The 27142-nt window shown below is 53.1% G+C and overlaps 3 protein-coding genes across 3 annotated transcripts in view; 2 read left to right on the top strand and 1 right to left on the bottom strand.

The window, feature by feature from the left end:
• Positions 1-199: 199 nt before the first annotated feature.
• On the top strand, positions 200-7333 carry TULP2 (TUB like protein 2; the record flags this gene model as incomplete). The annotated part of the gene is made up of 11 exons (XM_080644670.1): positions 200-231; positions 638-689; positions 1151-1277; positions 1805-1942; positions 2209-2328; positions 3563-3666; positions 5604-5716; positions 6227-6341; positions 6428-6526; positions 6764-6935; positions 7200-7333. The coding sequence occupies 11 exons, from the start codon at positions 200-202 to the stop codon at positions 7331-7333; spliced, it is 1206 nt and encodes a 401-aa protein (XP_080500796.1).
• A 1315-nt stretch (positions 7334-8648) lies between these two features.
• Positions 8649-12829, bottom strand: PPP1R15A (protein phosphatase 1 regulatory subunit 15A). Its single transcript, XM_080644310.1, has 3 exons — positions 12585-12829; positions 9641-11590; positions 8649-9085 (listed from the first exon to the last, which is right to left on the bottom strand). Exons 1-3 carry the CDS (start codon positions 12642-12644, stop codon positions 8735-8737), a joined length of 2361 nt encoding a protein of 786 aa, XP_080500436.1. The 5' UTR covers positions 12645-12829; the 3' UTR covers positions 8649-8734.
• A 3905-nt stretch (positions 12830-16734) lies between these two features.
• Positions 16735-27142, top strand: part of PLEKHA4 (pleckstrin homology domain containing A4) — a 29116-nt gene continuing 18708 nt past the window's right edge. Inside the window, exons 1-9 of the mRNA XM_080645419.1 lie at positions 16735-17053; positions 17418-17601; positions 19054-19161; positions 21134-21206; positions 21314-21414; positions 21572-21681; positions 23069-23284; positions 23657-23936; positions 24711-24785. Coding sequence (XP_080501545.1) covers positions 17518-17601; positions 19054-19161; positions 21134-21206; positions 21314-21414; positions 21572-21681; positions 23069-23284; positions 23657-23936; positions 24711-24785 — 1047 coding nt within the window. The 5' untranslated portion in view covers positions 16735-17053; positions 17418-17517. The remainder of the gene's footprint in view (positions 17054-17417; positions 17602-19053; positions 19162-21133; positions 21207-21313; positions 21415-21571; positions 21682-23068; positions 23285-23656; positions 23937-24710; positions 24786-27142) is intronic.

The raw sequence follows: 27142 nt of genomic DNA on the forward strand, positions 1-27142 counted from the left end.
AGAGAATTGGACTCCTGGGCCCCTGATAGTGCCACAAACTGGAATAAGGCTGCTGTTTCCCTGGACAGGAATAGGTGCTGGAATTCAGGCTTCCTGATTCCTGGATAAAATGTAGAGCTTAAGATCAGATGTTGGGGGGGAACAGAGCCCATTAGGATGTGGGGTCTGAGTCCTGACTTCTCCTTCTTGTTTCTCCAGAATGTCTCAGGAGAATGACACATGGAAAAAAGAGTGAGTAAGGCACCGGAATGGACAGGAGTGGACAAAGGGGTGCACAGGGAACTGAGAGTTGGATTATGCCCACACACGTTCAGCTCTGGCCTCATAACCGCCTTTACAGGTTCAGCACCATCAGCCTTGCTGGGAGGGGCTGGGGGCCTGGACTTCTGAGTCCTACCTAAAGGGAGCAGCCTAAGATGAAGAGTAATGGGTCAGAAAGGGGAGGGGCTTGGACTCCTGAGTTCTGACACTGGAGGGCCCTGGGATCTCGGACTCCTGGATTCTAGACGACCAGTGCTGGGAGAAGGAGCTTTAGAACTGAGGGACAGGCTCAGATTCTACCCCTTCTGTGACCTCACAAGTGCTCAGAATCCTAACTTGGGAGGGACTCTGGGGCACAAACCTGCCTCTCTCTCAGGGTCCTGTGGGATGAGCTCGCTGCCATAAGGCTGCAGAAGCTGGAACAGCAGGTACTGTGCTAGGAACCCTTACCGCGCCCCTCCCCCCCCCCCTCGGGCCCCCTTCAAAGCTCCCCAGGAGCCCCATCCCCCAAGGATTGCCCTGGGCTGGCGGGCCCTCCGTGGCTCTCTTGAACTTCAGGTTCTGCAATTGGGAAATGAGAAAATAGGAATTCACGATCCAAGAGAAGTAGACCTTGGGGACGAGACTCCAAAACTTCTAAGGAACAAGGGCTCTGAGGGCAGGACTCCCAGATACTGGGGGCGGAGGGGACCAGGTGCCAGGACCCCTGGTTCTGAGGAAGGAGGAGACGAGGGACTGAGTGCTTGGATTCCAAAAATTCTCCCACGGATGCAGGCCGCCCCTTCCTCGAGGGCTCCCCTTCCCCAGGGCTCCCCTTCCCCAGGCCCATTTTCACCCGAGTCTTCCGCAGGACTCCTGGCCCCCACACACCCCTTTCCCGCTCCCGCAGCGGCGGCTATTTGAGAAGAAGCAGCGGCGGAAACGCCAAGATTTTCTCATGGTTCAGGCCAATCCTGACGCCTCCCAGCGGTCCTGCCGACCGCGACTGAGGTCGGAGCGCCTCGCGGGGAACAGCGGTGAGGAAAGGGTCCGACCCCCTCGGAGGCCAGGAGGGAGGGGTCTGTGGGAGCCCGGCGGAGCCCTGGAGCACCTAGCAGAGCCCGGAAAAGCCCGAGTCACAGCCAGTGGGGACCCCAGGGAGAGCGCGGGTGCGGTCCCCCTGTAAGGCCACTAGGGGGCGGAGCCTGCGAGAGCCGGGGACCGCCCAAAAGCGTGGGGCGGGGTCTGGGGAGGGCTGGGGCGGGTCCTGGTAGAGTTGGGGGGTGAGGCCTGGAAAAGCAGGACCAGGGCTGAAACTGGCAAAGCCCGGGGACCTGGGTAACTTAGAAACCAGGTCCTACCGACTGAGAACCTGGCTGGGGTGCTTTACGCGAGGAGCCACAGCAATTGAGTGGTTGGGCTGTCCTCGCCTGAGCCTTGGAATGAAGGTTGGGTTCTGAGTGGGTCTCGGCGGTTTGGGTGGTCATTCAATCAGGGGCTGTGTCTGGGAGCCCAGTGAGGAGGCAGATCTTCGCAGTTTAGGGGCCTCTGCCCTGTCTCCCAGGCCTCCGGAACCCTTTCCTCAGGGAGAACGTGCCAGAAGCACATCTGCACGCTGGTACCCACAGCGCCCAGGGCATCATGAGCTGTGGTGGCGATGGCCGCCCGGAGCCCAGCCCCTTGGCATCCCCGACGGAAGCAGGTACTCTCAAGCCCTTGGACCGCCTATATTCTAGAACTCCACTCCCACTAGAACCCAGGCGTCTGGAACCTCAATCCTTGATCTCCAAATGAGCCTGGAGTGCAGACCCTCCTCCCCTCCCCCCCCTTCTCCCCCAGGGGCCCTGAAATCCACACCAAGTCCAGGTCTTGAGCCTTCTCCTTCTCCAACACCCAGTCATCTGGTCCCCAGCCCTCCCCTCCGCTAGGATCCCAGTCTCCAGGTGCCTTCTCTCTTCTGCCTACCAGACACGTCCTATCCGGAGTTGGAGGAGGTCTTCGCGGCGGATGTTCCCGCCTTCCGCCCTCCTTTCAAAGGGCCCCCAAGGATAAGACGCAGGGGGGGTTGGATACCCCACCGGCGACATGGTAATTTGGGGGACATCTTCAGGCCCTCTGCTCCAAGTGGCAAATCCTCCTCCCTTTTGTAACAGCCTTTTTGAGATATAGTTCACATGCCATAGAATTCACTCATTTAAAGTTTACAATTCCAGGGTGTTTAGTATATTTACAGAGATGCGCACCTATCGTCACAATCAATTTTCCTGCGTTTTCATCACCCCCAGAAGAAACCTGTACCTCTTACCAGTCACCACCCCCCTTTCTCCCAGCCCTAGGCAACCACTAACCTGCTTTCTGGCTCCTCTGATTTGCCTCTTCTCAACATTTCAGATAAACAGAATATGATCTTTCATGACAGGCTTCTCATGTTCGCATATTTTTTTAAAAATATATTTTATTGATATTTTACAGAGAGGAAGGGAGAGGGATAGAGAGTTAGAAACATCGATGAGAGAGAAACATCGATCAGCTGCCTCCTGCACACCTCCCACTGCGGATGTGCCCGCAACCAAGGTACATGCCCTCGACCGGAATCGAACCCGGGACCCTTCAGTCCGCAGGCAGACGCTCCATCCACTGAGCCAAACCGGTTTCGGCATGTTCGCATATTTTTAAGGTTCATCTACATTGTGGTATTATCAGTACTTCATTCCCTGTTGTTATTTAAAAATTTCAGAGAAGAAGGGAGAGGGAGATAGAAACACCAATGAGAGAGAATCCTTGATTGGCTGCTTCCTGCATGCTCCCTACTGGGGGTGAAGCCTGTAACCCGGGCGTGTGCCCTTGACCAGAATTGAACTTGGGACCCTTCAGTCCACAGCCCGACGTTCTATCCACTGAGCCAACCCAGCTAGGGCTTCCCTTTTATTCTTTAATATTTCATTGTAATGACATTTTATTCTCATGACTATTTCACTATTCCAAAACAGGAATCATAATTATCACCCCAAAACTCCACACTCTCTCCACCCCCATCCTAGATCCCCAGTCTCTCCTCTGCTCTCTCTGGCACAAAGGGAAGGGGGAGCTCAAATCCCACTCTGTCCTTAGGCCCAGGGCAGGCAGAGACTTCTGGACCTGTGTAGACCCCCTGCATATGGGGGAGGTGAGGGGTCTGGCAAGTGAGGGCGATGAGCCATAAGTAGGTGCCAGAAACTGAGGAATTCTGGTCTTCTCCAGCTACCACTGGTGACCTCGTCCCAAGCTCCTGGGACCCAGGTGTCCCGAGCCCAGTCTTCTTCCGGCTTCTTCCATCCCTTAGGGTCCAGTACAGAGGATGAAAACGAATCCCAGGATGGTGGAGATGAATACGAGTCGCCTGAAAGGGATGGTGATGGGGGAAGTGGAGACTCGGGCTCCAACAGGGTGAGAGGTGGTGCAGCCCGTAAGAGAGAGGCAGAGGAGGGTGGTGCTAAAACTCTGCAGCCCAATCAGAGGCCCCTTTTCCTGGTGGGTAGAACCTGTGCTGACTGAGCTCCCGGAGGCTCTGTGAGTACCCCATTTACCATCTAGACTAGAGGATTTGAAGAGATGTGAGCACATCAAAACCCAGCCCACCGGAAGGCTGTGAGCTTGGGGGAGGGTGACACAGCGATAGGGAAGGGCCAGTTGGCACTCACTTTGGTATTGATGAACGCGAGATACATAGTTTCAATTGGGCTCTGGCCAGTGTGTTGAGTGGTCAGAGCATCGTGGGTTGCAAGTTTGATCCCCCCCCCCCCCCGTCCCGCCAGGGTGCGTGCAGGAAGCAACCAGTAGATGTGTCTCTCGCATAGATGTTTCTCTTCTTCTCTCCCCTTCTCTCCCTCCCTTCCTTCTCTAAAAAGATCAACAGAAAAAATATATATCCTCCGGTAAGGATTAAGAACAACAACGAAATAGTTTCAGTTGGATAGATCCGGGCCATATTAAGTTATCTAGATGGAATCTCAACACATGTTTTAGCTGAATGGGCCGTGCAAAGAAATTCTCCAATCGGTAGATGGAGTGAGCAAGGCAGCAGAGGGAAGCCACTGGGGCTTGGCTGGGTGGAATCCTTAAAGCGATTGACCAATCAGCAAGTGGCCGAGAAGTTTGACCAATAGGCAGAATACATGGTCGAGAGTGGGTGTAACCCTGAGCTGGGATGACCAATCAGTGTTTTACTAGCGGGACATAGGGGGCGTGGCCTGGTCTGGGCTGCACCTCAACTTGAATTTGGCATGTGGGCCAGGGAGAAGACCTGGAAGAAAAGAAAGAGGAATCGAAGTCTACAGTGAGGACTTTCCCAGGGTTGGCTGACGAGATGTGCGAGGCCCTGGAAAGCGAGGGCAGCGGGGGCTTCAGCAATGCGAGGAGCTCGTCCCTCTCGTCTGTCCTCGCCCCAAGCCTTCGGTTCGGCGGGGACATGGAAGAATATGTGTTGCAGCCAGCGGCGCGCGGCTGCACGGTGCAGTGTTGCATCAGCCGCGACAAGCGTGGCGTAGACAAGGGCTTGTTCCCTTTCTACTATCTCTACTTGGAGGCGATCAATGGCCACGGCCGGAAGGTGCTGTCTGGCTGCGGGGGCAAGCCCCCATCTCTCAGGGGCTTGACTTTCGCGAATCCAGGCCTTGCTCATCACCTGTCAACTCCAGCTCCAAAGCTTCCCAGAACTGAGCTCCTTAGAGCCCAGTGGCAAAGGCCCTGCCCATCCCACAGCCAAGGCCTGCCCACTGTGGAGATAGGCCCGGCTTTCTCAAACTCAGGCCACGCCCTGTCGGGATCCAAAACCTCACCCTTATACATCCTCCACAACTCATCTTTGTAGGTCCAAGCCTGGCGGCTTCACTGAGCCTTCTTTGCTATAAGGCCTCACCCAATCCTGGGATAATCCCTGCCCCCTCAGTAACCAAGCCCCTCCCTTGGTGGATTTCCTATCCAGAGTAAAGCCACGCCCCTCTCAGCCTAGCCATTCCCCTCTCTTTGTGGCTGCCTCTCAAGGCACTCTCTCCCAGAAAGGGGCTTTTTCCTACTCAGAGCCAGATCCACTTTCCCAAGATGAAACACCTACTAACGACCTGTTGCAATGTTCCTATTGTCCAGTCAGGCCTGCCTGGGCTCTGCCTGTAGGGGAGACATGAAGATGTGTAGCTCCCCTTCAGGACCCAGCTGATGACTTCCTTCAGTGAGAACTGCATCTCCCAAGCAAGCCTTGGGACGCTTATTGCCCCCATCACCCTTTCCTCTGTCCCCCCACGGACATAATATTTCCTTGTCTTTGGACCCTTAGCCCTAGCCCAGTACCCGAAATCGAATCTGATGGGCTGTTCTCACATCCACAGCACTTCCTTCTCGCTGGGCGCAAGAGAAAAATGAGCACAACCTCTAATTATCTAATTTCCCTGGACCCCACAGACCTGTCTCGGGATGGGAGCAACTTTGTGGGCAAAGTCAGGTAGGCAGAGCCCTGATGGGTGTGAGAAACAGATGGCAGGTGATAGGGCACCTGGGGGAAGAAGGGGAGAATTGAACTACATTTCCCAACAGGCCATAAAGCGCACGGTCTACCGGTTCTAGGACCTTTTCTCTTAGGGACTGGTGGGCTCTGAAGTTCTTCAGGTTGTAACCCCAGGGTGGTTAGAAATAGAACTAAAGGTTTTGGAGCACAGCCTAGCATTTAAGACATTTGACTTCTTGAAAGGCAAGGGGTTGGGACTCCTACGTTCCTGAGTAGGAGTTCCCTCTAATAATAACCAACAGGTATTAGAGGGAAGAGAGTTCCTAAAGGGCTGAGGCAGGAAATGAAAAATCATGGATCACAGGGCTGGGACTGTGGATACATGGAAATGAGTCTTCCGTAGAGGACTGATGGGAAGAATTGATAAGATGGCATGGGAAAGCAGTTAACGTACAGCATAACGGTAACGATTATTATTTTATTCTGGCCACGGCCTTCCTGGAGTAGATCTAATGTCTTGGGCACCAAATTCACCATTTTCGACAGTGGGGTGAATCCTGAAAAAAAGTATTTCATCCCAGACACTGGTCGGATCAGGGAGGAGCTGGGCGTTGTGTGTTATGTAAGTATCCAGAAGACTAGAGAGTGAATGGAGCAGAATGGTGGGGAGGGAGAAAGAACCAGGCCAACTAGACCATAATACCCTAGGAGACCAACGTCTTGGGATTCCGAGGGCCCCGGAAAATGTCTGTGATCATTCCAGGAGTTGATGGCCAGAACAAGAGAATCAGAGTCCAGCCACAAAATGTGAGTTGGCTGAGGTTGAGAATCTCTGGGTCGATAGGGGAGGAAGGGCTAGGCTACAGGCCCTAGGTCCTAAGGGAGGAGGGGCCCATGGTTGAGGTCACATGAGCAGCCCGAAGGATTTTGTCAGATTTATGTGTCGCAGGGAGGGGAGGCTAGGGACTCAAAATTGTGTGTCCAGAGAAAAAAAAAAAGACTAGTTTGTGGTAGGTTAACCACGCCCCCTACTTTGCCCTCTAGGAACGGGACTGCCTTATGAGTCGCATCCAACGGGGGGCCAACCAGGGGCTGGTCCTCCTGCAAAACAAAGCCCCATCGTGGAGCTACGACACTGGCGCCTACGTGCTCAATTTTCATGGTCGAGTCACTCAGGCCTCGGTCAAGAACTTCCAGATTGTGTATCCGGATGACCGTGAGCTCCTAGGAACCGGGCTGGGGGTGGGGGGCGGAGGGAACGGGGGTACCAACGGACAAGAACTACTACTCCCATCAACACTTAAGGTTTTCTCTGGGCAAGGCCCACTCCACGCTGTTGCAAAGCCTCTTGGGAACTGTAGTTTATACGGCACTCATAGGGTTTCCGGGCAAAGAAAGGGCGCCGCACAGCCTCTTAGTGTTCTGAGCTCTTATGGTCCGGGCAGGGAGAGTCTGACTAGGTTTCTAACTTCCTCCTCAGCCGACTACTTGGTGCTTCAGTTCGGCCGCGTGGCCCCAGACATGTTCACCATGGACTTCTGCTTCCCGCTTTGTCCACTTCAAGCCTTTGCTATCTGCTTGTCCAGTTTCGATGGGAAACTGGCGTGTGAGTAATCCAATAAAATATATTCCTCTCCACAGCTCCTGTGCCTCCTCATTTGGAGAACGGCTCCAGCATGCCTTCCTTGGCACCAACTTACTAACCAACACTTATTAGACGTGTTCTGGGTTCTAGGGAGTGGGCTGTTGAGCAGCACCTGCTCTGGTGGCACTCAGTGCATTATGGGAGACGGGTCTTTTAAACAACAAAAAATCAAACTGCTCCTCTGCTACGAAGGAGAAAAGCACAAGTCAGCTGGGTCAAAGCAAGGGACCTCTGAAGTGTTTTCATACTACACCTGAAGAATCACAAGGAACTAGCCGATTCACCAGGGGGCAGGAATGGGAACATCCGATAGTAGGCAGGGTTCATGCAAAGGTCACAAGGGGGAAAGGAACTAGGTTGTTTTGGAAAATGAAAGGCCAGTGTGGTAGGAGCCTGGGGAACCAATGGAGGAGGGAGAGGGTATGAGGCTGGACAAGCTGCTCTTTGTCTGAACTGCTGGACAGATCTTACCAGGTCAGAGGAATGTTCTAAGCTGCAGACATAAACTTGGATGGGTAACTGAAGACATGCATGGGTGAGGGAGAATAATTACAATACCGGCTAACACATTTAATTGACAAGCATTATTTTATTATTTCTTAAAAATATCTTTGATTTCAGAGAGGAATGGAGAGGGAGAGAAACACCAATGATGAGAATCATTGACAGGCTGCCTCCTGCACACCCTCCACTGGGGGATCAAGCCTGCAACCTGGGCATGTGCCCTGATGGTGAATCGAACAGTGACCTCCTGGTTTATAGGTCGATACTCAACCACTGATATGGCTGGGCAACAAGCATTACTTTAAACATGAACTCCTTTGGGGCCCTTGTAATCCCATAAGGTATATGTAGTTGTTAGCCACGTTTTACAGATTAAGGAAACTGAGGCAATGGACACAGGGCTTGTAAATGTTAAATCAAGGCAGTTGAAAAACCTTGAGGAACTCACCATGTAAAGGCCAGTAAGAGGATGTTTGTATATTCCAGGGAGATTCAGAAAACTGGAGCTTAACCCTTGGTTAGAGATCTGTGAGTCTAGCTCCCAGCCCCCTTTGGGGAGATAATTGTCCCAAGTCTAATAAAATTTAGGTGGAAGCCAAAGAAAAACTACAAAACTCACCAGCCTTCTGTTCAAAAGAAGCCTCAGGAGAAGAGGCAAATTTGAGGGATGATGGGAAATGTAGTTTATCCTCTATTAAGGCACTGCCTCTTTCCTATTCCCCTCAACTACTTCCAGGACCCGGGAGAGGTAGATACTGTCAGTTCAGATACACAAGGTGACATTGCTCAATACAAACCAAAAGACTTTATTTCTTAAACCAACTGATAAAAAAATAAATAGTGAATAACACAAAAACCACAGGATCCTAGCCACGCCTCCCACTGAGGTCTAAGGCGGGAGACACTGACACATAAAGAGGGGAGGGAGAGGCCACAGTATGGCTCAAAGGCGTGGCCTGGACAGAGGATGTGGGCAAGGTCTGGGTTGTGGCAGGTATGACAGCCAGAGAAGAGGGAGGGTTCCCGAGGCGTGCCCAGGCCCTGGCCCGAGCTGCAGGGGTTAGACAGGGGCCCAGTTTCTCCTGAGCCTGGGCAATTCGACGGGCAAAGCGGCTTCGATCCCGGGCAAACTGCTCCCAGGGGCCCCTTCGGGCAGCCTGGGCTGGTCCAGCCCACACAATCAGGAAATGGATGGAGACCTTCTCAGAGAAGTGCACCTGGAGACAGACCGGCACAGACATACAGACACAGGATACACATGGTCACAGGTGGGAGAGGGAAGAGAGAACCAGACAAAAATTACACAAAAATGCTTGCTATCTGACTAGTCACCTGCCTGCCACCACATTCTCCATCTGACTCACTGAAGACGGAGGTGGTTCTCTGGGCTGACAAGTCCCACAGCTGCTCCCAGGGGAGCCCAGCCTCTTGCAAAGGATTGCATTACAACGAGCACAGCCCTCCCAGGGGAGTTCACATGCAACCCTCTGTAACACACAGGGGACCCAAGTCCCAGCTCCCTCCTCCCGAACACTCGAGAATCCCAGGTGCTCTCCCTCGAATCCCAGGTGATCTCCCTCCCGGGGCAGGCCCATGCCTTTCAGCTCGTCTGGGGCTAACCCCCTGAACCTGTCTCTAAGGCCCCCTTTTCTCAGCTTTCTAGTGAGCAAAAGCAGCCTTGCCTAGGCTCTCTCCTGTTTCTTCTATCCTAAGCCCTTGTTTTACTGTCCCCAGCTTAAAAAAATAAGGGAATCAGAGCCCTCAGCACCAACCTTTCTGGCCTTTTGGGGAGTCTCGGGGTCCGGCTGCTGGGTGGGGGTTCCTGCAGACTTGAGCCGCCTTTGCAGTCGGAGGGGCAGCCGAAGAAGAGGCCAGGGAGGTGGTGGCTTCTCTCCTGGTAGATAGATGGCCACTCGGAAGGGCTCAGCTTCCTCAGCAGTTTCCACTCCCTCTGTCTCCTTTCCAGGTGGATATGTCCAGTCCCTGAGGAGGACACTCTGGGCCTGAAGGGAAGAACGTGGGCCCGAGCCAGCTGTTTCTGAATCATCTTTCTCATCCTCATTCTCCTCATACTCCTCTGTGTCTTCTCCTGGTCGGTACACCCAGGCCCTCAAGAAGGCACTTGCTGGGGGAATGGAAGAGGGACCTTCAGCTTCTCCCTCCTCCTCAGCTGCTCCTGAATCACTGTCTTCCTCTTCCTCCTCTGTGTCTTCTCCTGGTTGGTACACCCAGGCCCTCAAGGTACTTGTGAGTGGGATGGAAGAGGGACCCTCAGCTTCTTCCTCCTCCTCAGCTGCTCCTGAATCACCATCTTCCTCTTCCTCCTCTGTGTCCTCTCCTGGTTGGTACACCCAGGCCCTCAAGAAGGTACTTGTGGGGGGAATGGAAGAGGGACTCTCAGCTTCTCCCTCCTCCTCAGCTGCTCCTGAATCACTGTCCTCATCTTCCTCTTCTGTGTCCTCTCCTGGTTGGTACACCCAGGCCCTCAAGAAGGTACTTGTGGGGGGAATGGAAGAGGGACTCTCAGCTTCTCCCTCCTCCTCAGCTGCTCCTGAATCACTGTCCTCATCTTCCTCTTCTGTGTCCTCTCCTGGTTGGTACACCCAGGCCCTCAAGAAGGTACTTGTGGGGGGAATGGAAGAGGGACTCTCAGCTTCTCCCTCCTCCTCAGCTGCTCCTGAATCACTGTCTTCATCTTCCTCCTCTGTGTCCTCTCCTGGCCAACACATCCAGGCCTTTGTGAAAGCACTTGTGGTGGGGATGGTAGACAGACCCTCAGCTTCCACTGAGGCATTGTCCTCCTCCTCCTCCTCTTTGGGTTGATGATGCCAGGTCCCGAGCAGGGGCCTGTGGCTTAGAACTGAAGAGTGTGGCTCTGGGTCAGCTTCTTTCTCAGCCTTTCCATCCTTCTCCTCAGATTCCTCTCCTGAATCACACTCCCAGGCGCTGGGGCGGGAGCCTGCAGATGAAGAGGTAATGGAGGTCTTCCTGGTTTCTTTACTCTCTGTTCTTTCTTCCTCCTTAGCTCCAGCCTCTTCTTCCCCTGCAGCACACACCCAAGCACTGGGCTTGGATCGTGGAGATGAGGGGGAAGTAGATGTTTTGGGAACTTTATTTACACCTTCTCCATCCTCCTCCTCCTCCATCCCTGGACAATGCTCCCAGTGTGGTGGAGGGGAAGAGAAGAACTGGATCACTTTATCTTCAGCAACTCCTCCTTCCTCAGCTCCCTCTTCCCCAGGAGGGTCTTGCAGGGTTCTCAGAAGGCTGAGGGACCTGGGAGCAGACTGGCCACCTATATACTCACTTCCTTGCTCTTTAGGGATGCTGGTTGCTTCTTCCCCACCATATTCTTCATCATCATCATCTGAAAGTTCCCAGGCTTCAAGAAGAAAACTGTTGGCCTTTAGGTCAGGGCAGGCCCCCCAGGATAATCTGCCATCCTCCACAGCTCTTCCACTGTCTCCAGGCTCCTGTTGAGGGTGCCCACCCCACGGGGCATAGTGGGTGGTCAAAGCAGCCTTTGTCGCTTCTTCCAGGCTAGCTTCTCCCTGATCTGCACTCATTACTGCTTCCTCCAGCCAGGGCTTTAGAGGTCCTGGGCCCCTCAGCCGGCTCCAGGCCCTGCTGAGAAGGCCCATCAGCGGGGACAGGAGGTAGAAAGGGTGGGCATCCCTCCAGAGGAGCGGCTGGGGCACCTGGCCTGGAGCCATCTGTCTGGGCTGGGGAAAGGGGAGTAAGAAGCCATTTAGGAAACAGCATCAGGGGATAACCTTGAGTCAGCAAGGAAACACTAACACAGAGAGCAACATGCGAGTCCCTGCCAACATTCTTTTCCGATGACCAGCCACTCCCATCTCTGTCCTTAGGTTCCTGCCTCTCTTTCCTTTCAATACCCAGGAGTCCGGGTCCCCATTCTCTCCTTCCTTAGACCCAAAAGTCCAAGCCCCCATTTTCCTTCAGACCCACAATTCCCAGTCCCAAGTAGGGAGAACACAGGTCCTCTATTTGTTCCCCTTTGGGATAAAGTCCTAGTCTTTGGTTCTCTCATCCTCCTGAGGATTGACAAATCAGGCCCACAACACCCGCCTCCCTTGGAGACTCAAAAATTCCGACCCCGCCATCTGTAATACTCTCAACAATAAAGATAAACATTAAAAAAATAATAAAAGATGGCCACTAGAGGCACACACAGAGGGAAGATGGCCATGCGACAACGGAGGCAGAGCTTGGGGTGGTGCCCCTAGGAGTCAAGGAATTCCAAGAATTGACAACAAACACCAGAAAATAAGAAGCAAGGAAGAATTCTGTGTTAGGGCTTTCAGAGGGAGCGTGGCCCTGCTGCCATCTTTACTGCAGACTTCTAGCCTCCAGAACTGAGAGAGAATAAATTTGTTTTAAGCAAAAAAATAAAATAAATAAAAAATTCCAGCCTCCTCAACCCCCTTGGTTCCTCACTGAGGACCCCTCTTCTGTCAGGCTCAGCACTCCACGCTCCCAATCCCTCTCCTTACGTCGGAGCCCTGGAGCCGGTCCCCGCCCCGCCGCCCCCCAGACACAGGAAGTCCGGCTCCCAGGCCTCTTCCTCAGGACCCAGGAGCCCCGGCCCCGAACATTCCTGTCTCATTACCCAGAGGTCCAAGCTCCCTCCTCATTAACGACCAAAAGTCTGATCCCGAGCCCACCGAGACCCTGGCGTTCCCGCCCCTCACTCACCGGCTGCGGGCTGCGCGTCACCTCGGGGGCAAAAGCGCCGGCTTGGGCTGCCACGAGCATTCGCGGTTCCGGACGGCTCGGGAGGCCAACGCTTTCATCTCGCCCTGCGGCGTCGGGTTCGGTGTTCAAACTATCTCCGGTTGCTGCAAGCGCGGTCGCGACAAACGGGCGCGGGGTCTCGAGGAGTAGCAGGGTCTCGCGGAGTGGCGCACGAAAATAACAACTGAGCTGGGAAGGGATCCAAGTAGCGTGCGCACCTTCCGCGGGGCTTTTATAGTCTTACGCGTCCGGACGTGCTTACGTTTGAGAAGAGGCGGAGCTTCGAAACGAAAAGCAGAGAAACAGGAAGGGAAATAAGGTTGGAATTCTCGCGGACATTCCGGGCTTTGTGACGTCACCGCGGCATTTTAAGCGTGATCACGCCCCGAAACAAGCCAGCTGTCAATCAAATGCGTAATCGGCTCTAGCAGTAAGGGAGCTCTCTGAATCCCCGTTTAGGGCAAACGCCTTCTTACCCCAATTTAACCCGCAGGCCCCAGTCTAGAGTCCCCCACCTTAGCATCCGGTGGGCTTCCTCCCCAGTATGGGAGAGTATTTATTGTTTTTATTTCACAGATGAAGAAACTGAGGCTTGGGAATGGAGTCGCCTGCCCAAGGTGGTCACAGCGGAGTGTAGATTCATAGCAAATGAAAACCAGAATGTAAGCATCCTGAAGGAAGATCCTTTATTTTGCTCACTGCTTTCTTCTCAGTGCCTGGCACATAGTAGGTACTCAACCAATATTTAGTGAGTGAACACCCCTTCCCGGTTTCATGCACAAGGCTCCATGCCTGGATTTCACCCACTTCAAAATCATCCAAGAGCTCTGATTACACAAACTGAAATCCTGGTTGGGTGGCATCGAATGAATCTGATGGGAGCGGGTGGTCTTCTGCCAAAAGTTCCAGACCTGGGGACACAGTCCCAATCCCCTACCCCCTGGGAGGCGAGTAAGCCAGGACAAGTGGAATAGGGAAACTGAGGCACTTAAGTAGCAGCCACCTAGTAAATCCCATCTTCCCTAAACCAAGGACACTTAAAAGAGTAAATGGGACAGGCAGAAATCCAATCAGTGCTACTTGCCAATCACACCCAAGGACAGATGAGATTAAGGTAATAAATCTCATTTTGGTACATCAGCATAAATCAGACAGTTCATTCAGTCTGTGATATAAACATTTAATTGGCTCATCTGTTCCAGTTAGAATTTTTAACCCCACCTGCAAACTGAGTTTCCTTCACTTTATCTTTCATAATACATAGCAAAACTTATATTAAAGGTCAAGTACCATTTCCTGAGTTATGGCTAATTACCACTAGCAGCACGATGAATTTGCTAGAGCTTACATGTATTCTGTGTAGGCTTTCCAGTCTGAACAGCAACACGAGGTGTCTTCTGGTTAAGAGGAATACACCAAATCTTTGTTAATGTAAAAAAAAACATTGAAACCTGTAAAGAATTTTCATGAGTTTATTTGAGCCAAACTGTCGACATATGCCGGGAAGCAGAACCTCAACAAATTGAGATAATGCTCCGAAGAATGGCGGGTTACATTTGTATTTATACATTGCAATCAAAGGAGGGACATACCGGTAGGTGGGTTACATGAAATTCATTGGTGATAGATTAAGGAGGTGGGATAAAGCAAAAAGGGAGGGTGGCAGGGGGAGAACCCCTGGGATTTGATAAAAAGTAAAATGATGGACACATACTTAGGTGGGTGCAGGAACAATCAACATGATAATGAAGAAATTTGTGGTCTCTGTCCTGGTGCCCAGGCACATTAGGTTGTGCCCCTGGGGCTCCAGAAAAAGGGAAGTTACAAGTTACCCAGACATTTCTAGGGTAGACAGACAGGCTCAGGTAAGGTAAAGGTTGACCTTGTCAGTGAAGATACCGGCCTAGGATGTAACTGCCCACCCTAACTGCGTTTAGTTAAAGTTTAATTTCAGACCATCCTTTGTGGTTCCTTTAGGTCTCTGAGTTTGCAAGACCGCCATGCAGGCCTCCCTTGAGCTTGTCAGGTCAGCATGTGGCCCCTTTCGTCCACAACTTCATGGACTAATTTCTACTATTGTTGCTGGGAACAGTAAACTGAGTGACATGAAGGAGGTTCTACAGAAAGGTCACCACTAGACCGAAGGGCCAAATTGCGATTTGTGGAATAAAATGTTGATTTAAACAAAGGTGCCTCCGACAAATGTTGGGGTGATGTCACATTGTAGCAACTAGTACCACCGGGGGCAGTGGGAAGGACACAGGTGTTAGACCTCTGGGGTCAGACCATACTTGGGTTCAGCGACCTTGGTTCTTGGATTCTGGCTACGAAAGAATTCAGAGCCAAGACTCAAACTATAGCCAAAACTGGTTTGGCTCAGTGGATAGAGCGTCAGCCTGCAGACTGAAAGGTCCCAGGTTCGATTCCGGTCAAGGGCATGTAACTTGGTTGTGGGCACATCCCCAATAGGAGGTGTGCAAGAGGCAGCTGATTGATGTGTCTCTCTCATCGATGTTTCTAACTCTTTATCCCTCTTCCTTCCTCTCTGTAAAAAATCAATAAAATATATTTTTTAAAAAAGACTCAAACTATAAGAGAACAGTTATTTATAAAATCATGGCGGTGGAAGAAGTAATTCGTAGAAGAAATAGGCTTAGGAAACAAGTTACAGAGGCAAAGGAAGGGTCCTTGGAGCTTAGAAGTGAGGAAGGTAAAGTTGACACCTGGGGTAGGGGGTGGGGGAGGCAAAGGAGTGCTCCTGGGAGGGAGAACCCTCAGGGTCCTCTGTCCTAAGGGTTTTAAAGGTGGAGATTTTAGGGGAGGTATCAGGGGGAAACGCACACACACACACACACACACACACACACACACACAAAGGTCCTAGCAAGTGCTCTCCTTCCCAGGAGCACCCCTAGCCTTTCCCCTCCCACCGCTTCTTCCCCCACAGGCCTGCATCTCCTAAACTCTAAGGGACCCCAGGAGGCTTGCAACCAGAGCAGCAATGGGCAGTGGCAGCTCATCCAGGGCAAACCCCTGGACCTGTCCCCCAACCCCCCCCTCTCTGACTTCTCAGTGAGCCAAAGCAGCCCAGCCCAGCTCATTTCCCCAGCCCTTCCGTGTTTCACTGTCCCCAGCTTCAGTAAACATCCTCTAAAATTCACCTGGATTCCTGTTGTGAATTTTTTCCTGCAGGAAGTCAAAAACCCATGCACTACCACTGGCACTAGGCAAACCCTCTCAGGGCCAGGTCCCCTTTCCGGTAACACCCCTACCTGGCCCATCATTTTGCTCCTCAAAATATGCCCGGAACCATGTCTCCCTCCTGAGGGGGACGGTCCGTCTTAGTCTGGAGCAGAATTCTCACCGGCATCTGAGGTGGATATCTGACCCATCAACTTGACCCTGCTATAGCCAGAATCCAGGACTTCAAGGCCACTCCCTCCTCCCAGGAGGACCTGGACCCACCCGCAGAGCCACACTTCCTGGCCCTGGCTCCACTCACAACTCAGGAGTCCTGAGTCCTAGCTCACACCTTTCCAGACACCCAGGGCTCTGAAACACCAGCCCTTCCTTCCAAGAGCCAAGTGATCTCCATTCTGGGTACCAGTATCTCAGGCTTCTGACCCCAACCAGCCCATGGAGATCCTGGCGTTGAGGCTCAGCTCCTACGCTCCAAACATTTCGGGCTCCCAGCCTCAGCCCTTATGGGACCCCGGCTCTCCAGGCCCCAGCTCAGCAGGGACCCAGGAGTCAGGGGGGCCCAGCTCCTCCCCTCAGCTGTGGGGGCAGCTGAGCCAGGGGTCAGGCTGTGGTGGGGAAGGCCAAGAGGGGCGGGGTCAGCGGGGATTGGGAGGGGAGACAGCAGCGTGGGCGGCTGGAGGGAGGGAGAGACCAGCAGAGGGAAAGAAACTGGGAGAGGGAAGAAGAGAAAGTGAAAAGGACAAGCAGGGAGAGAAGGAAACAGCAGAAGTGGAGGGCTAGAGAGAGAAAGAGGGAGTAAGAGGGAGAGATTGAATGTGAGGGGCGGGGAGAGAGAGACTCGGCTAGACACAGAGGGAGAGAGGGGAAGAACGAGGCAGAGACTTAAGGAAGAGACTCTGGGAATCCCAGAGGAAAAGATTTAGACAGAAACAGAAACAAAGTTTGGGAGAGAAAGTGATATGGGTGTGTGTGTGTGTGTGTGTGAGGGACGGAGAGAGACATGAGTAAGAGAGACTGGAAGGGACAGAGATTAGAGAGGGAGAGAGACACAAGGTGAGGCCGGAGACAGAGACAGTTTGAAAGAAAGGGAGAGCGAGAGGCAGAGAGACCGTAAGAGACACAAAGCGGGTGAGAGAGCAGAGAAGTGAGACCGGCCTCTGAGAGGCAGCACCTGATGGGCAGGGGGCCCACACCGCCCTCTCGCCCCCTGTCCTTGGGACCCAGAGCTGGTAAGTTCCCTGGCTGGGCTGAAAGGGGTGCACATGCCTGGTGCCCCAGGGCTTGGCAGGGATGGTTTGGGGTGCGTGTTGGAGGGGCGAGGGGGCGCAGGAGACAGTAGCTGGAGGAAGCCGGAAAGAGGCAGGGAATGAGGGGTCCCTAAGCACAGAGAGGGTCAAATTCCTGACCATTGTTGGGGGGTGGGGGAAGGCAAGAATAAAGGAGCCCCTATTCTTTGTCTTGGGCCATGGGCAGCTGCCCCCTCCCCGCAGCTGCCAGTGCCGCCCACCTCTCTTGGCATCATTCTTGGTATGCGGGCCCAGGCCGGCTTCGCCCAGCCCCCCGGTCCCCAAACAACAGGCTCTTTCTCTGCAGCCTCCTCCGACCTGCGAGCCCCTGACCTCGGCTCTGTCCCCAGCCGGGTCAGCTGCAGAGCCGCGCACACAGGCCCTCTCTTCCTCGCCCCCAGCCCTCCATGGAGGAGGGCAGGCCTCGGAGCAGCCTCAGCCTGGCCAGCAGTGCCTCTACCATCTCGTCGCTCAGCAGCCTGAGCGCCAAGGTGGGAGCTTCCTGGTGGGGCCGGGGAGGAGGGCGGGGCTCCGGGCTGCCCCATCCTCCCGGTTCCTAGCCCTGGGTGGAGGCCACCCCAGGGACTCCGGTTGTTAAGAGGAAAGATCCTTAGCAACGGGGTCTGCCAGACCTAGTTAGGGCCCGAATTGACCACTCGCTGCAGCTAGGAATTCCGAGGCACTTCCAGCCGTCCCCACCCCTTGCATTTTCCTGATTCAGAGCCAGAGGCACAACCCGATCAAGTCTGGCTGCTAAGTAGGCCACGCCCCAGCCACGAGCCACGCCCCCAAGGCACTCCAATGCAGTGGCTACTCGGTGACTACTGAACTCCCTGCCCAATTTCTAGCCATCCAATGCACCCAGGCCTGAAATCCGACAAGGAAAGACCTTTCTCTGTCAATAAGGCCCCATGAGGCCCACGATACCTGCATCCCACCTGGTCGCCCAGCCCAGAGTTCGGTGACACTGGTTTCCTTGTCTTCCCGCCATTCCCCTCCCTCATTCCCACTTTCACAAGTTCAGAGTCCATAGATTCAAACCTGACCTTGCTCAGCACCATCCCTGCGGGCATCTGTGGGAATGTGGCTATGGATGCCTGAGACCCTGTGTGCCCGGGAGAGGGCCTCTGTCTGTTGCAGTGGTTCTCAACCTTCCTAATGCCGCGACCCTTTAATACAGTTCCTCATGTTGTGGTGACCCCCAACCATAACATTATTTTGCTACTGTTATGAATCGTAATGTAAATATCTGTGTTTTCTGATGGTCTTAGGCGACCCGGCTAGCGGTTCTCAACCTGTAGGTCGCAACAGGTTGAGAACCGCTGCTGTAGAGCCTAAGACCATCAGAAAACACAGATATTTACATTACGATTCATAACAGTAGCAAAATTATAGTTAGGAAGTAGCAACGAAAATAATGTTATGGTTGGGGGTCAACTCAACATGAGGAACTGTATTAAAGGGTCGCGGCATTAGAAAGGTTGAGAACCACTGGTCTATTGGGATGGAATGATTCGGAGGCCCCTCTACCCTGGACATGGTTGCTAAGGGATGATTCTCCCTGGCACTGAGCGTCCTTTGATTCTGACCCGGCATGGAGGCCTCCTGACTATGGGGACTTCCCAGGCGATATTTCCAGTTCAGATCTCAAAGGCTGTCCCATATCTCCGGCTCTGGTGCCCAAGGGCATCCTCTCCTTGGCAATGGACCCTTCACCCCAACATTCCTTCCCCATGGGCCAGCCTCTTCCCTGCCTCTGAACACCTCTCCCCACCTGTGAAAAGTGTCTCAGCTCTGCACTATGCACACCCATTCTGACCTCAAAACTCAGCTCCCTCCTGGGCCTGGTTTCCATGGCACCAGACCAGGGGGTCGCCCGCCTCCCACTGCACTGTCCCCCTCACCCCCCCAAGCCCTGTTCACTTGTCTCCTTCTCTCCTCAGAAGCCCACCCGGGCAGTAAGCAAGGTGCACGCCTTCGGGAAGAGAGGCAATGCGCTCAGAAGGGACCCCAACCTCCCGGTGCACATCAGAGGCTGGCTGCATAAGCAGGTGGAGTGAGCGGGGGAAGGGACAAGACGCTCCGAGCGACGCTAGAGCCTGTGTCCCTGGCTGCCTGCTCTTTCTCTCCTTCCAAGTTTCTGCATTTGTGTTGCTTTGTTTTGCTTTTGCTCTCACTTCTTCTCCCCTTGTTCTGTCATGGTTTCATTCATCCATTCCTTCATTCAATGACAACTTCTTCGACATGATAGTGTGCCAAGCCCAGGGTCACATCCCACGCAAACAGGCCAAGTATCCATAGTCCATTCAAGATGGGGGTGGGGCAGGAGTGGTTAACAAATTAGTATACAAATAAATGGAAATGTTGAAATAATATGTTGTATATAATCCTATATAATAAAAGGCTAATATGCAAATCGACCAAAGGGCAGAATGACCAGTCGCTATGACGCACAATGACCACCAGGGGGAAGATGCTCAATGCAGAAGCTGCCCCTTGGTGGTCAGTGCGCTCCCACAGAGGGAGCACTGCTCAGCCAGAAGCCTGGCTCACGGCTGGTGAGCGCGGTGGCGGGCGACTCTCCCTGTGGAAGCGGGCCTAAGCCATCAGTCAGACATCCCCCGAGTGTTCCCAGACTGCGAGAGGGTGCAGGCTGGGCTGAAGGGCCTTCCCCCCTGAGTGCACGAATTTCGTGCACTGGGCCTCTAGTATGTAAATAAAGTCAATGTGAAATCGATGATTTCAGATCATAGGAATTTCTGTGAAATGAGGTGCTGCGAGGAACTAACACGGAAGTTTTGTAAAGTGGCTGAGGGATGAAAGCTACCTTTGTCTGTTGGTCAGGGAAGGCGTCTCTGAGGGGATGACATACATTAGACCTGAGAACTGAATGACAAGAAGGAGCCCCCATGCTAAGATCTGGGGGGCAGAGGGAAGCCAAAAGCAAAAGGCCCCACAGCAGGCCAACGCTGGGTGTCTGGAGAAGCCAAGGGGACAGAGAGGCAGTGATTCTCCAAGTGCGCCCCAGGCTAGCAGCACCTGGGAACTTGCTGGACAGGTGAGCCGTCCAGCTCTATCCCAGGTCCACTGACTCTGAACCGTGAGGACTGGACCCAGGAATGGGGTTCTGACAAAGCCTCCTGGTGAGTCTTCTGCGCGCCCAAGTTTCAGATACCCCGGAAGCCAGTAGACCAGGGTAAGGAATTGGCGATTTATTCTAAGTGTGATGGTAAGCTCTGTTTTTGAGCAGGGGACTCACATGCTCTGCTTTATTTTGAAAGATTCTATTGCTTCTGTGGGCAGGGATTGAAGAGAAGAGGGGCCCCGGTTGGCAGTGGAGTAGTGCTGGCAGAGAGGATGGGGAGATGCAGGATTCGGGGTATAACTAACTCAGTGCCACCTTCCTCACTTCTCTGTGTCTCAGGCTCCAGAATAATCAGATATATCCAACCCCTGCCCACGAGTGGCATGTATGTGTTCCAACTTTCCCGTAACTTCTCCATTTTTCTGTTAATCCTCACCGGAGGATATTTCCATTGATTTCTAGAGAGAGTGGAAGGGAGGGGGAGAGAGAAAAACATCGATGTGAGCGAGACACATAGATTGGTTGCCGCCCTGACCTGAGGCTGGGGATTGAGCCTGCAACCGAGGTCTGTACCCTTGACCAGAATCGAACCCGAGACCCTTCAGTCTGCGGGCTCATGCTCTATCCACTGAGCCAAACTAGCTATGGCTTCCATAACGTCTCAACCCCCAGTTGACAGATGAGAACACCTGAGGATCCCCGTGGGAAAATGAGTGTGTAAGGGCGTAGTCTGAAAGTGGTGGAGCTGGGAGTTGAACTCAGGTCTGACAGTGTCCAGAATCTTACCTCCTCTCAACCTCCTGTCTTCCATCCGGATCTATTGCATCAAAAGTGTTTCTGTTCTCCCCTCTCTCTGAGTCTTTGTCCCCAAGTGTCACTGTCTCCATCTCCTTTCCCCCCTCCCCTGTACTCATCCTCTCCTCCCTCTCTCTCCCCAGGACAGCTCAGGGCTCCGGCTCTGGAAACGCCGCTGGTTCGTTCTCTCTGGCCATTGCCTCTTCTACTACAAGGGTCAGTACTGCAGCCGGCATGGGGTGACGGATGCCCCTCCCACGCTCCCTTGCCTCTGGGCCTTCCGATCTCTGTGTGACCCCTGACCTCAGACCCTCTTTTTGCAGACAGCCGCGAGGAGAGCGTCCTGGGCAGCGTTCTGCTCCCCAGCTACAGTGTCCGGCCAGATGGGCCAGGAGCCCCCCGGGGGCGGCGCTTCACCTTCACCGTGGGTCCCTCCATCCACCTATGCACTATGCGGACTAGGCGATGCGGGAGGCATTGGGGCAACCTTTATTGTAGATCAAAGATCTTGGCTGGGATGGATGCCATCCTCCTTATTGGAGGGCCCGGGCGTCCAGGTCTCCAGCTTTTTCTTCCCGCAGGCGGAGCATCCGGGCATGAGGACCTACATCCTGGCGGCTGACACGCTAGAGGACCTGCGGGGATGGGTGCGCGCGCTGGGCAGGGCCTCCCGCGCGGAGGGAGATGATTGGTGAGTTACAGGCCACGCACCTGACCCTGCTGCTCCAACCTGGGTTGCCTATTCATCCCCAACTCCGCCCTTTGAGGCCCTCAACACTCAATCGCTTGTCTTGTAGCTAAAGAGACTCCGCCCTTCAGGCCCCTGCATTGGAAGAAATGCAGTCTTTTCCTCTAAGCTCCGCCCACCACTTTGTCCAGGCCCCCTTATCAATATTCCACACTCTCTGATTGGCTCCCTCAGAAGTCTACACCCAGAGGTTGCCCCCTACACATGTCGGTTTTTTTTAAAATAACACTCAATATTTGATCAAAATATATTGATTTCAGAGAGAGGAAGGGAAAGGGATAGAAAGAAACATCAATGATGAGAGAGAATCATTGATCAGCTGCCTCCTGCACGCCATCTACTGGGGATTGATCCCACAACCGGGCATGTGCCTTGACCAGAATCGAACCTCAGCCTCCCCGGTCATAGGTCAATGCTCAACCATTGAGCCACCCTGGCCGGGCCACAATGTCAGATTTTTTATTATTTATTTATTTTTAAATCTTTATTGTTGAAAGTATTACATATGTCTCCTTTTTCCCCCCATTAACCCCTTCCAGTCTGCCCCTCCCCTGCCTCCACCCAGCCTCTGCCCTTCAACACCCTACTGTCTGTGTCCATGGGTCATGCATATATGCTTACAAGGTCTTTGGTTGATCACCTCCCACCCAACCTCCCTCCCCTGCCTTCCCTCTGAGATTCTGCACTCTGTTCCATGCCTCCATGTCTCTGGATCCAATCCCTTCATCAGTTTATTTTGTCAATTAGATTCCACATAAGTGAGATCATGTGATACTTGTCTTTCTCTTAATGTCAGATTTTTAAAAATTTTTTAAAATATATTTTATTGATTTTTTACAGAGAGGAAGGGAGAGGGATAGAGAGTTAAAAACATCGATGAGAGAGAAACATCAATCAGCTGCCTCCTGCACACCTCCTACTGGGGATGTGCCCGCAACCAAAGTACATGCCCTTGACCAGAATGGAACCTGGGACCTTTCAGTCCGCAGGCCGACGCTCTAGCCACTGAGCCAAACCGGTCAGGGCTCAGGGTTTTTTTGTTTGTTTTTTTAAGGCTTCAGACTGTCTCTCTCCGGATCTGGCCGAGTCTTCAGGCTGGAGATTCATAGTCTGGGGCATTGGGCTCAGTGGCTTGAATGGACTTTGTGGCCCTCTACAAGTCTTCCACACTTGGGCCTTAGTTACCCCATCTGCAAATGGAGACGATTTATAGGGCCCTACCTCCCCCTTTTTTTTCTGTGTAGGTCCCTGTGCCTTTGTCTGTGCATTGAGAATAAGGGCTGTTATGAGGTGCAAAGGAGTGTTGTCTTTTTCTGTGCTCACTCGCTAGTGGGCGACCCAGGTCCCCCGCACGTCCCCAGCCTGGGGAGGGCCCTGGCGGCCCCGGTGGTCCTCCGGAGGTGAACAAGGGGGACGAGGGGCCCAGCGTAGAATCGCCGCAAGTGGCTCGGCTTTCCAGAGAGCGTGGCCGCCCCGGGCCGCTCACTCCCACGTCCACAGCCGACCTCCAATCTGGACCCGGGATTCAGAGGACGAGGAGCCCGGAGTGAGTGGGACCGGCGAGTCTGGGAGGAGAAAGTTCTATTGAGCTTCAGGGGAAAAGCTGAGTTGGGGGCGTGGCCTAAGAGAAGGGCGGGGACTGGGATTGGTTGGGGGCGTGGCTTAGCGGTTTTTTTTTTTTTTTTTTTTTTTTACTATGACTTGCCGGGGTTCTTGTGGGGTGACAGCCTGTAGGGGAAAAGCCTTGAGGAGATGCCAAAAAGGGAGAAATCATTCAGGATCGGGCCAAGAGGAGGGTTCTGCTCTCAGAGGGACAGTGAGACACAGCAAAGGGAGACACGTCTTTGAGGCTGACTTGATGGGTGGTGGGGCGAGGGGCTCTAGTTGAGCCAGTTCCCCGATTCTCTCCTCCCCACAGCCTGTTCACACCCCTCTCTCGCCCGCCCTCCCCTCTGAGCCTCCCCCGGCCCCGGTCTGCCCCTGCACGCAGGCTCCCTCCCTCCTCAGGTGACACCGCACTCCCCGCCAGACCCCACACCCCACTGAGTCGCATCGACGTGCGCCCTCCCTCGGAATGGGGCCCCCAGCGCCAGGCCCTTTCCCGGCCTCCCACGCCCCGCCGAGGACCCTCCTCCGAGGCTGGGGGAGGAAGGCCCCCCAGGAGTCCCCAGCACTGGAATCAGGAGGCCAGGACACCGGTGAGTAGAGAGGAGATGGGGCTGTAGTTCCAGGCTGGTCTCGGGCCATGACACCTTCAGCATTTTGGGGATTGTGGTCCAGCGTGCTCTCCGCCAAGACAAGGACATGAGAAGGGGTGTGGGTTGCAACTGCCTCGTGTCTCCAGTTCGTCTTTTCCAAGTTGGTCGCCTGCTATTTTCTCTGAGCATCATGGGACTGTAGCCCAGAATATCCGCAGCTAACCACAAGAGTGAGGGTGAGGGCAGATGGCAACGCCCATCCGCCCCTGAGGCTGTTTGGCCAGGCTTGTCTCTTTATTACCATCCTGCGTGTCCCTGCAGTACACACGGCCTGCAGGAGAGCAGGTAGTTGAGGCAGTTTGGGGGCCCAGTTTTGAACCTCAAAGGGCCTCTTATGGCACTTCAGTTCTGGGCACACCCACTTTTAAAAATATATATATATATTTTTATTGATTTCAACTTAACCATAACCCACAACCGTTGGACCAACTTATTTTTATTGATTTCAGAGAGGAAGGGAGAGGGAGAGAGAGATAGAAACATCAATGATGAGAGAGAATCATTGATTGGCTGCCTCCTGCACGTCCCCTACTGGGGATTGAGCCTGCAACCTGGGCATGTGCCCTTGACCGGAATCGAACCTGGGACCTTTCAATCTGCAGGCTGATGCTCTATCCACTGAGCCAAACCAGCTAGGGCTGGGCACACCCACTTCAATATTTGTTGCTAAGACACACCAATTTCTAAACATCTCTTTTTCAATATTCCTCCCAGGCCCCCTCTGGCTCCTCCACTTATATCCAGCTTCCCCCAAGATCTCCTGGGACTCGGGCTTCCATCGTTTTATTGGTAAATATCCTGGGGCACCTCGGAACTGCCAGAGGCCACCACCCCCCCCCCCCCTCGCTCCCTTGTTTTCCTGGCTAAGCTGCCCTCATCTGGACTAGTGCCTAGACCAGGTCGGATGTTTCGAGGTCCTTAGGCAGGGGCTTCAATTACTTTCCTCAGGCTGCCGCAAACTGGGTAGCATGTACCAGGGGTCCTCAAACTACGGCCCGCGGGCCACATGCGGACATTTATCCGGCCACCGGGTGCCGCTGCCTGTCCTGCTTAGCAGCCGACTCGTCCCGGGCCCACAGTGCGCATAGGAATTTGTTCATAGTTTTTTTTTAAAACTATAGTCTGGCCCTCCAACGGTCTGAGGGACAGTGAACTGGCCCCCTGTTTAAAAAGTTTGAGGACCCCTGAAAGACTCTCTCTCCATTCAGTCATGTCATCTTCTAGATCAGCGGTTGGCAAACTCATTAGTCAACAGAGCCAAATATCAACAGTACAACGATTGAAATTTCTTTTGAGAGCCGAAAACCGACTTCTGCACCTGGGCCACGAAGTCTCAATCTCACTGTACGTGGGCGCCCGCATGTGGTGTTTTGTGGGAGAGCCACACTCAAGGGGCCAAAGAGCCGCATGTGGCTCGCGAGCCGCAGTTTGCAGATCACTGTTCTAGATCTTTTACTTGAGTTTTAAAGTTTTTCCATAGAGATCTTATGTGTTCTTAGTTAAGATAACTCCTAAATACCTGACAGTTTTTATAGCTATTTGAATGGCATCATCTTTTTTTAAAATATATTTTTAATTGATTTTTTACAGAGAGGAAGGGAGAGGGATAGAGAGTTAGAAACATCAATGAGAGAGAAACATCCATCTGCTGCCTCCTGCACACCTCCTACTGGGGATGTGCCCACAACCAAGGTACATGCCCTTGACCGGAATCGAACCTGGGACCCTTCAGTCCACAGGCCAGTGCTCTATCCACTGAGCCAAACCGGTTAGGGCTGGCATCATCTTTTAAATTATGTTTTCTAGTTATTGATGGTGTAGAGATATGCTATTTTTAAAAAATTTGTTGATTGGTTTTTTTGAGAGAGCGAGATCAATTTGTTGTTCCACTCACTCATTCCATTCATTGGTTGATTCTTGTATGTGTCCTGACGGGAATCAAACCCCCAACCTTGAGATGATACTCTACCAATTGAACTACCCGGCCCGGGCTAGGGATATGCTATTAGTGTTTGTAGCTTCACCTTGCATGTGACATCCTCGCTGAATTCTCTTTGTTCTAATCTTTGATTCTGTTGGTTGGCTTTTCTGGGTAGATGAGCATATCATCTGTAAATTATGGTTTTATTCTCCCCTTCCTATTCTTTTCTTTTTTTAAAGATTTTAAAATTGATTTTTAGAGAGAGAGGAAGGGAGAGAAAGAGAAAAAAAATCCATGATGAGAGAGATTCATTTTTAAAAAAAATATATTTTATTGATTTTCTACAGAGAGCAAGGGAGAGGGATAGAGAGTCAGAAACATTGATGGGAGAGAAACATCGATCAGCTGCCTCCTGCACACCTCCTACTGGAGATGTGCCCGCAACCAAGGTACATGCCCTTGACCGGAGTGGAACCTGGGACCCTTCAGTCCGCAGGCCGACGCTCTATCCACTGAGCCAAACCGGTTAGGGCGAGAGAGATTCATTGATTGGCTGCCTGCTGCACGCCCCTCACCAGGGATGAGCCAGCAACCTGGGCATGTGCCCTGACCAAGAATCAAACTGGCAACCTAGTTATGTATACGAGAGGCCAGGTGCACTACTGGCCTGCGCCCTCTTGCAATCCAGCACCCCTCGGGGGATGTAGGAGAGCCGGTTTCCACTGATCCCCCGCAGGCCAGGCTGAGGGACCCCACCGGGGCACGTGGGAGGGCTTCAGGGCGTGTCTGCCCCCGACTCGCCCAGTCCCTATCAGCTGGACCCCAGCAGCAAGCTAACCTACTGGTGGGAGCATCGGCCCCTGGTGGTCAGTGCACGTCATAGCGACTGGTCAGACACTTAGCATATTAGGCTTTTATTATATAAGAAGGATATATGTATATGTATACATATATATATTGATTTCAGAGAGGAAGGGAGAGGGAGAGAGAGATAGAAACATCAAAGATAAGAGAAAATCATTGATCGGCTGCCTCCTGCAGGCCCCACACTGGGGATCAAGCCTGCAACCTGGGCATGTGCCCTGACCGGGAATTGAATCATGACCTGCTGGTTCATAGGGTGACGCTCAACCACTGAGCCACCCAGTTGGGCAAACTGACAACCCTTTGATGCACAGGATGATGCTCAACCACTGAGCCACCCGGCTGGGCTGTTTTCTTTGTC

This window comes from Plecotus auritus (genome assembly GCF_963455305.1).
Source record: "Plecotus auritus genome assembly, chromosome: 10".
NCBI lineage: Eukaryota > Metazoa > Chordata > Mammalia > Chiroptera > Vespertilionidae > Plecotus > Plecotus auritus.

Bases quoted from the DNA above. Each gene is read 5' to 3' on its own strand.
- PPP1R15A (XM_080644310.1), bottom strand. From the start codon at position 12,644: ATGCTCGTGGCAGCCCAAGCCGGCGCTTTTGCCCCCGAGGTGACGCGC. The intron at 11,591-12,584 runs GTGAGTGAGGGG...CCCTTTCCCCAG, and splicing joins TGACGCGCAGCCCGCAGCCG to CCCAGACAGATGGCTCCAGG. The intron at 9,086-9,640 runs GTTGGTGCTGAG...GTCTGTCTCCAG, and splicing joins CTCCCCAAAAGGCCAGAAAG to GTGCACTTCTCTGAGAAGGT.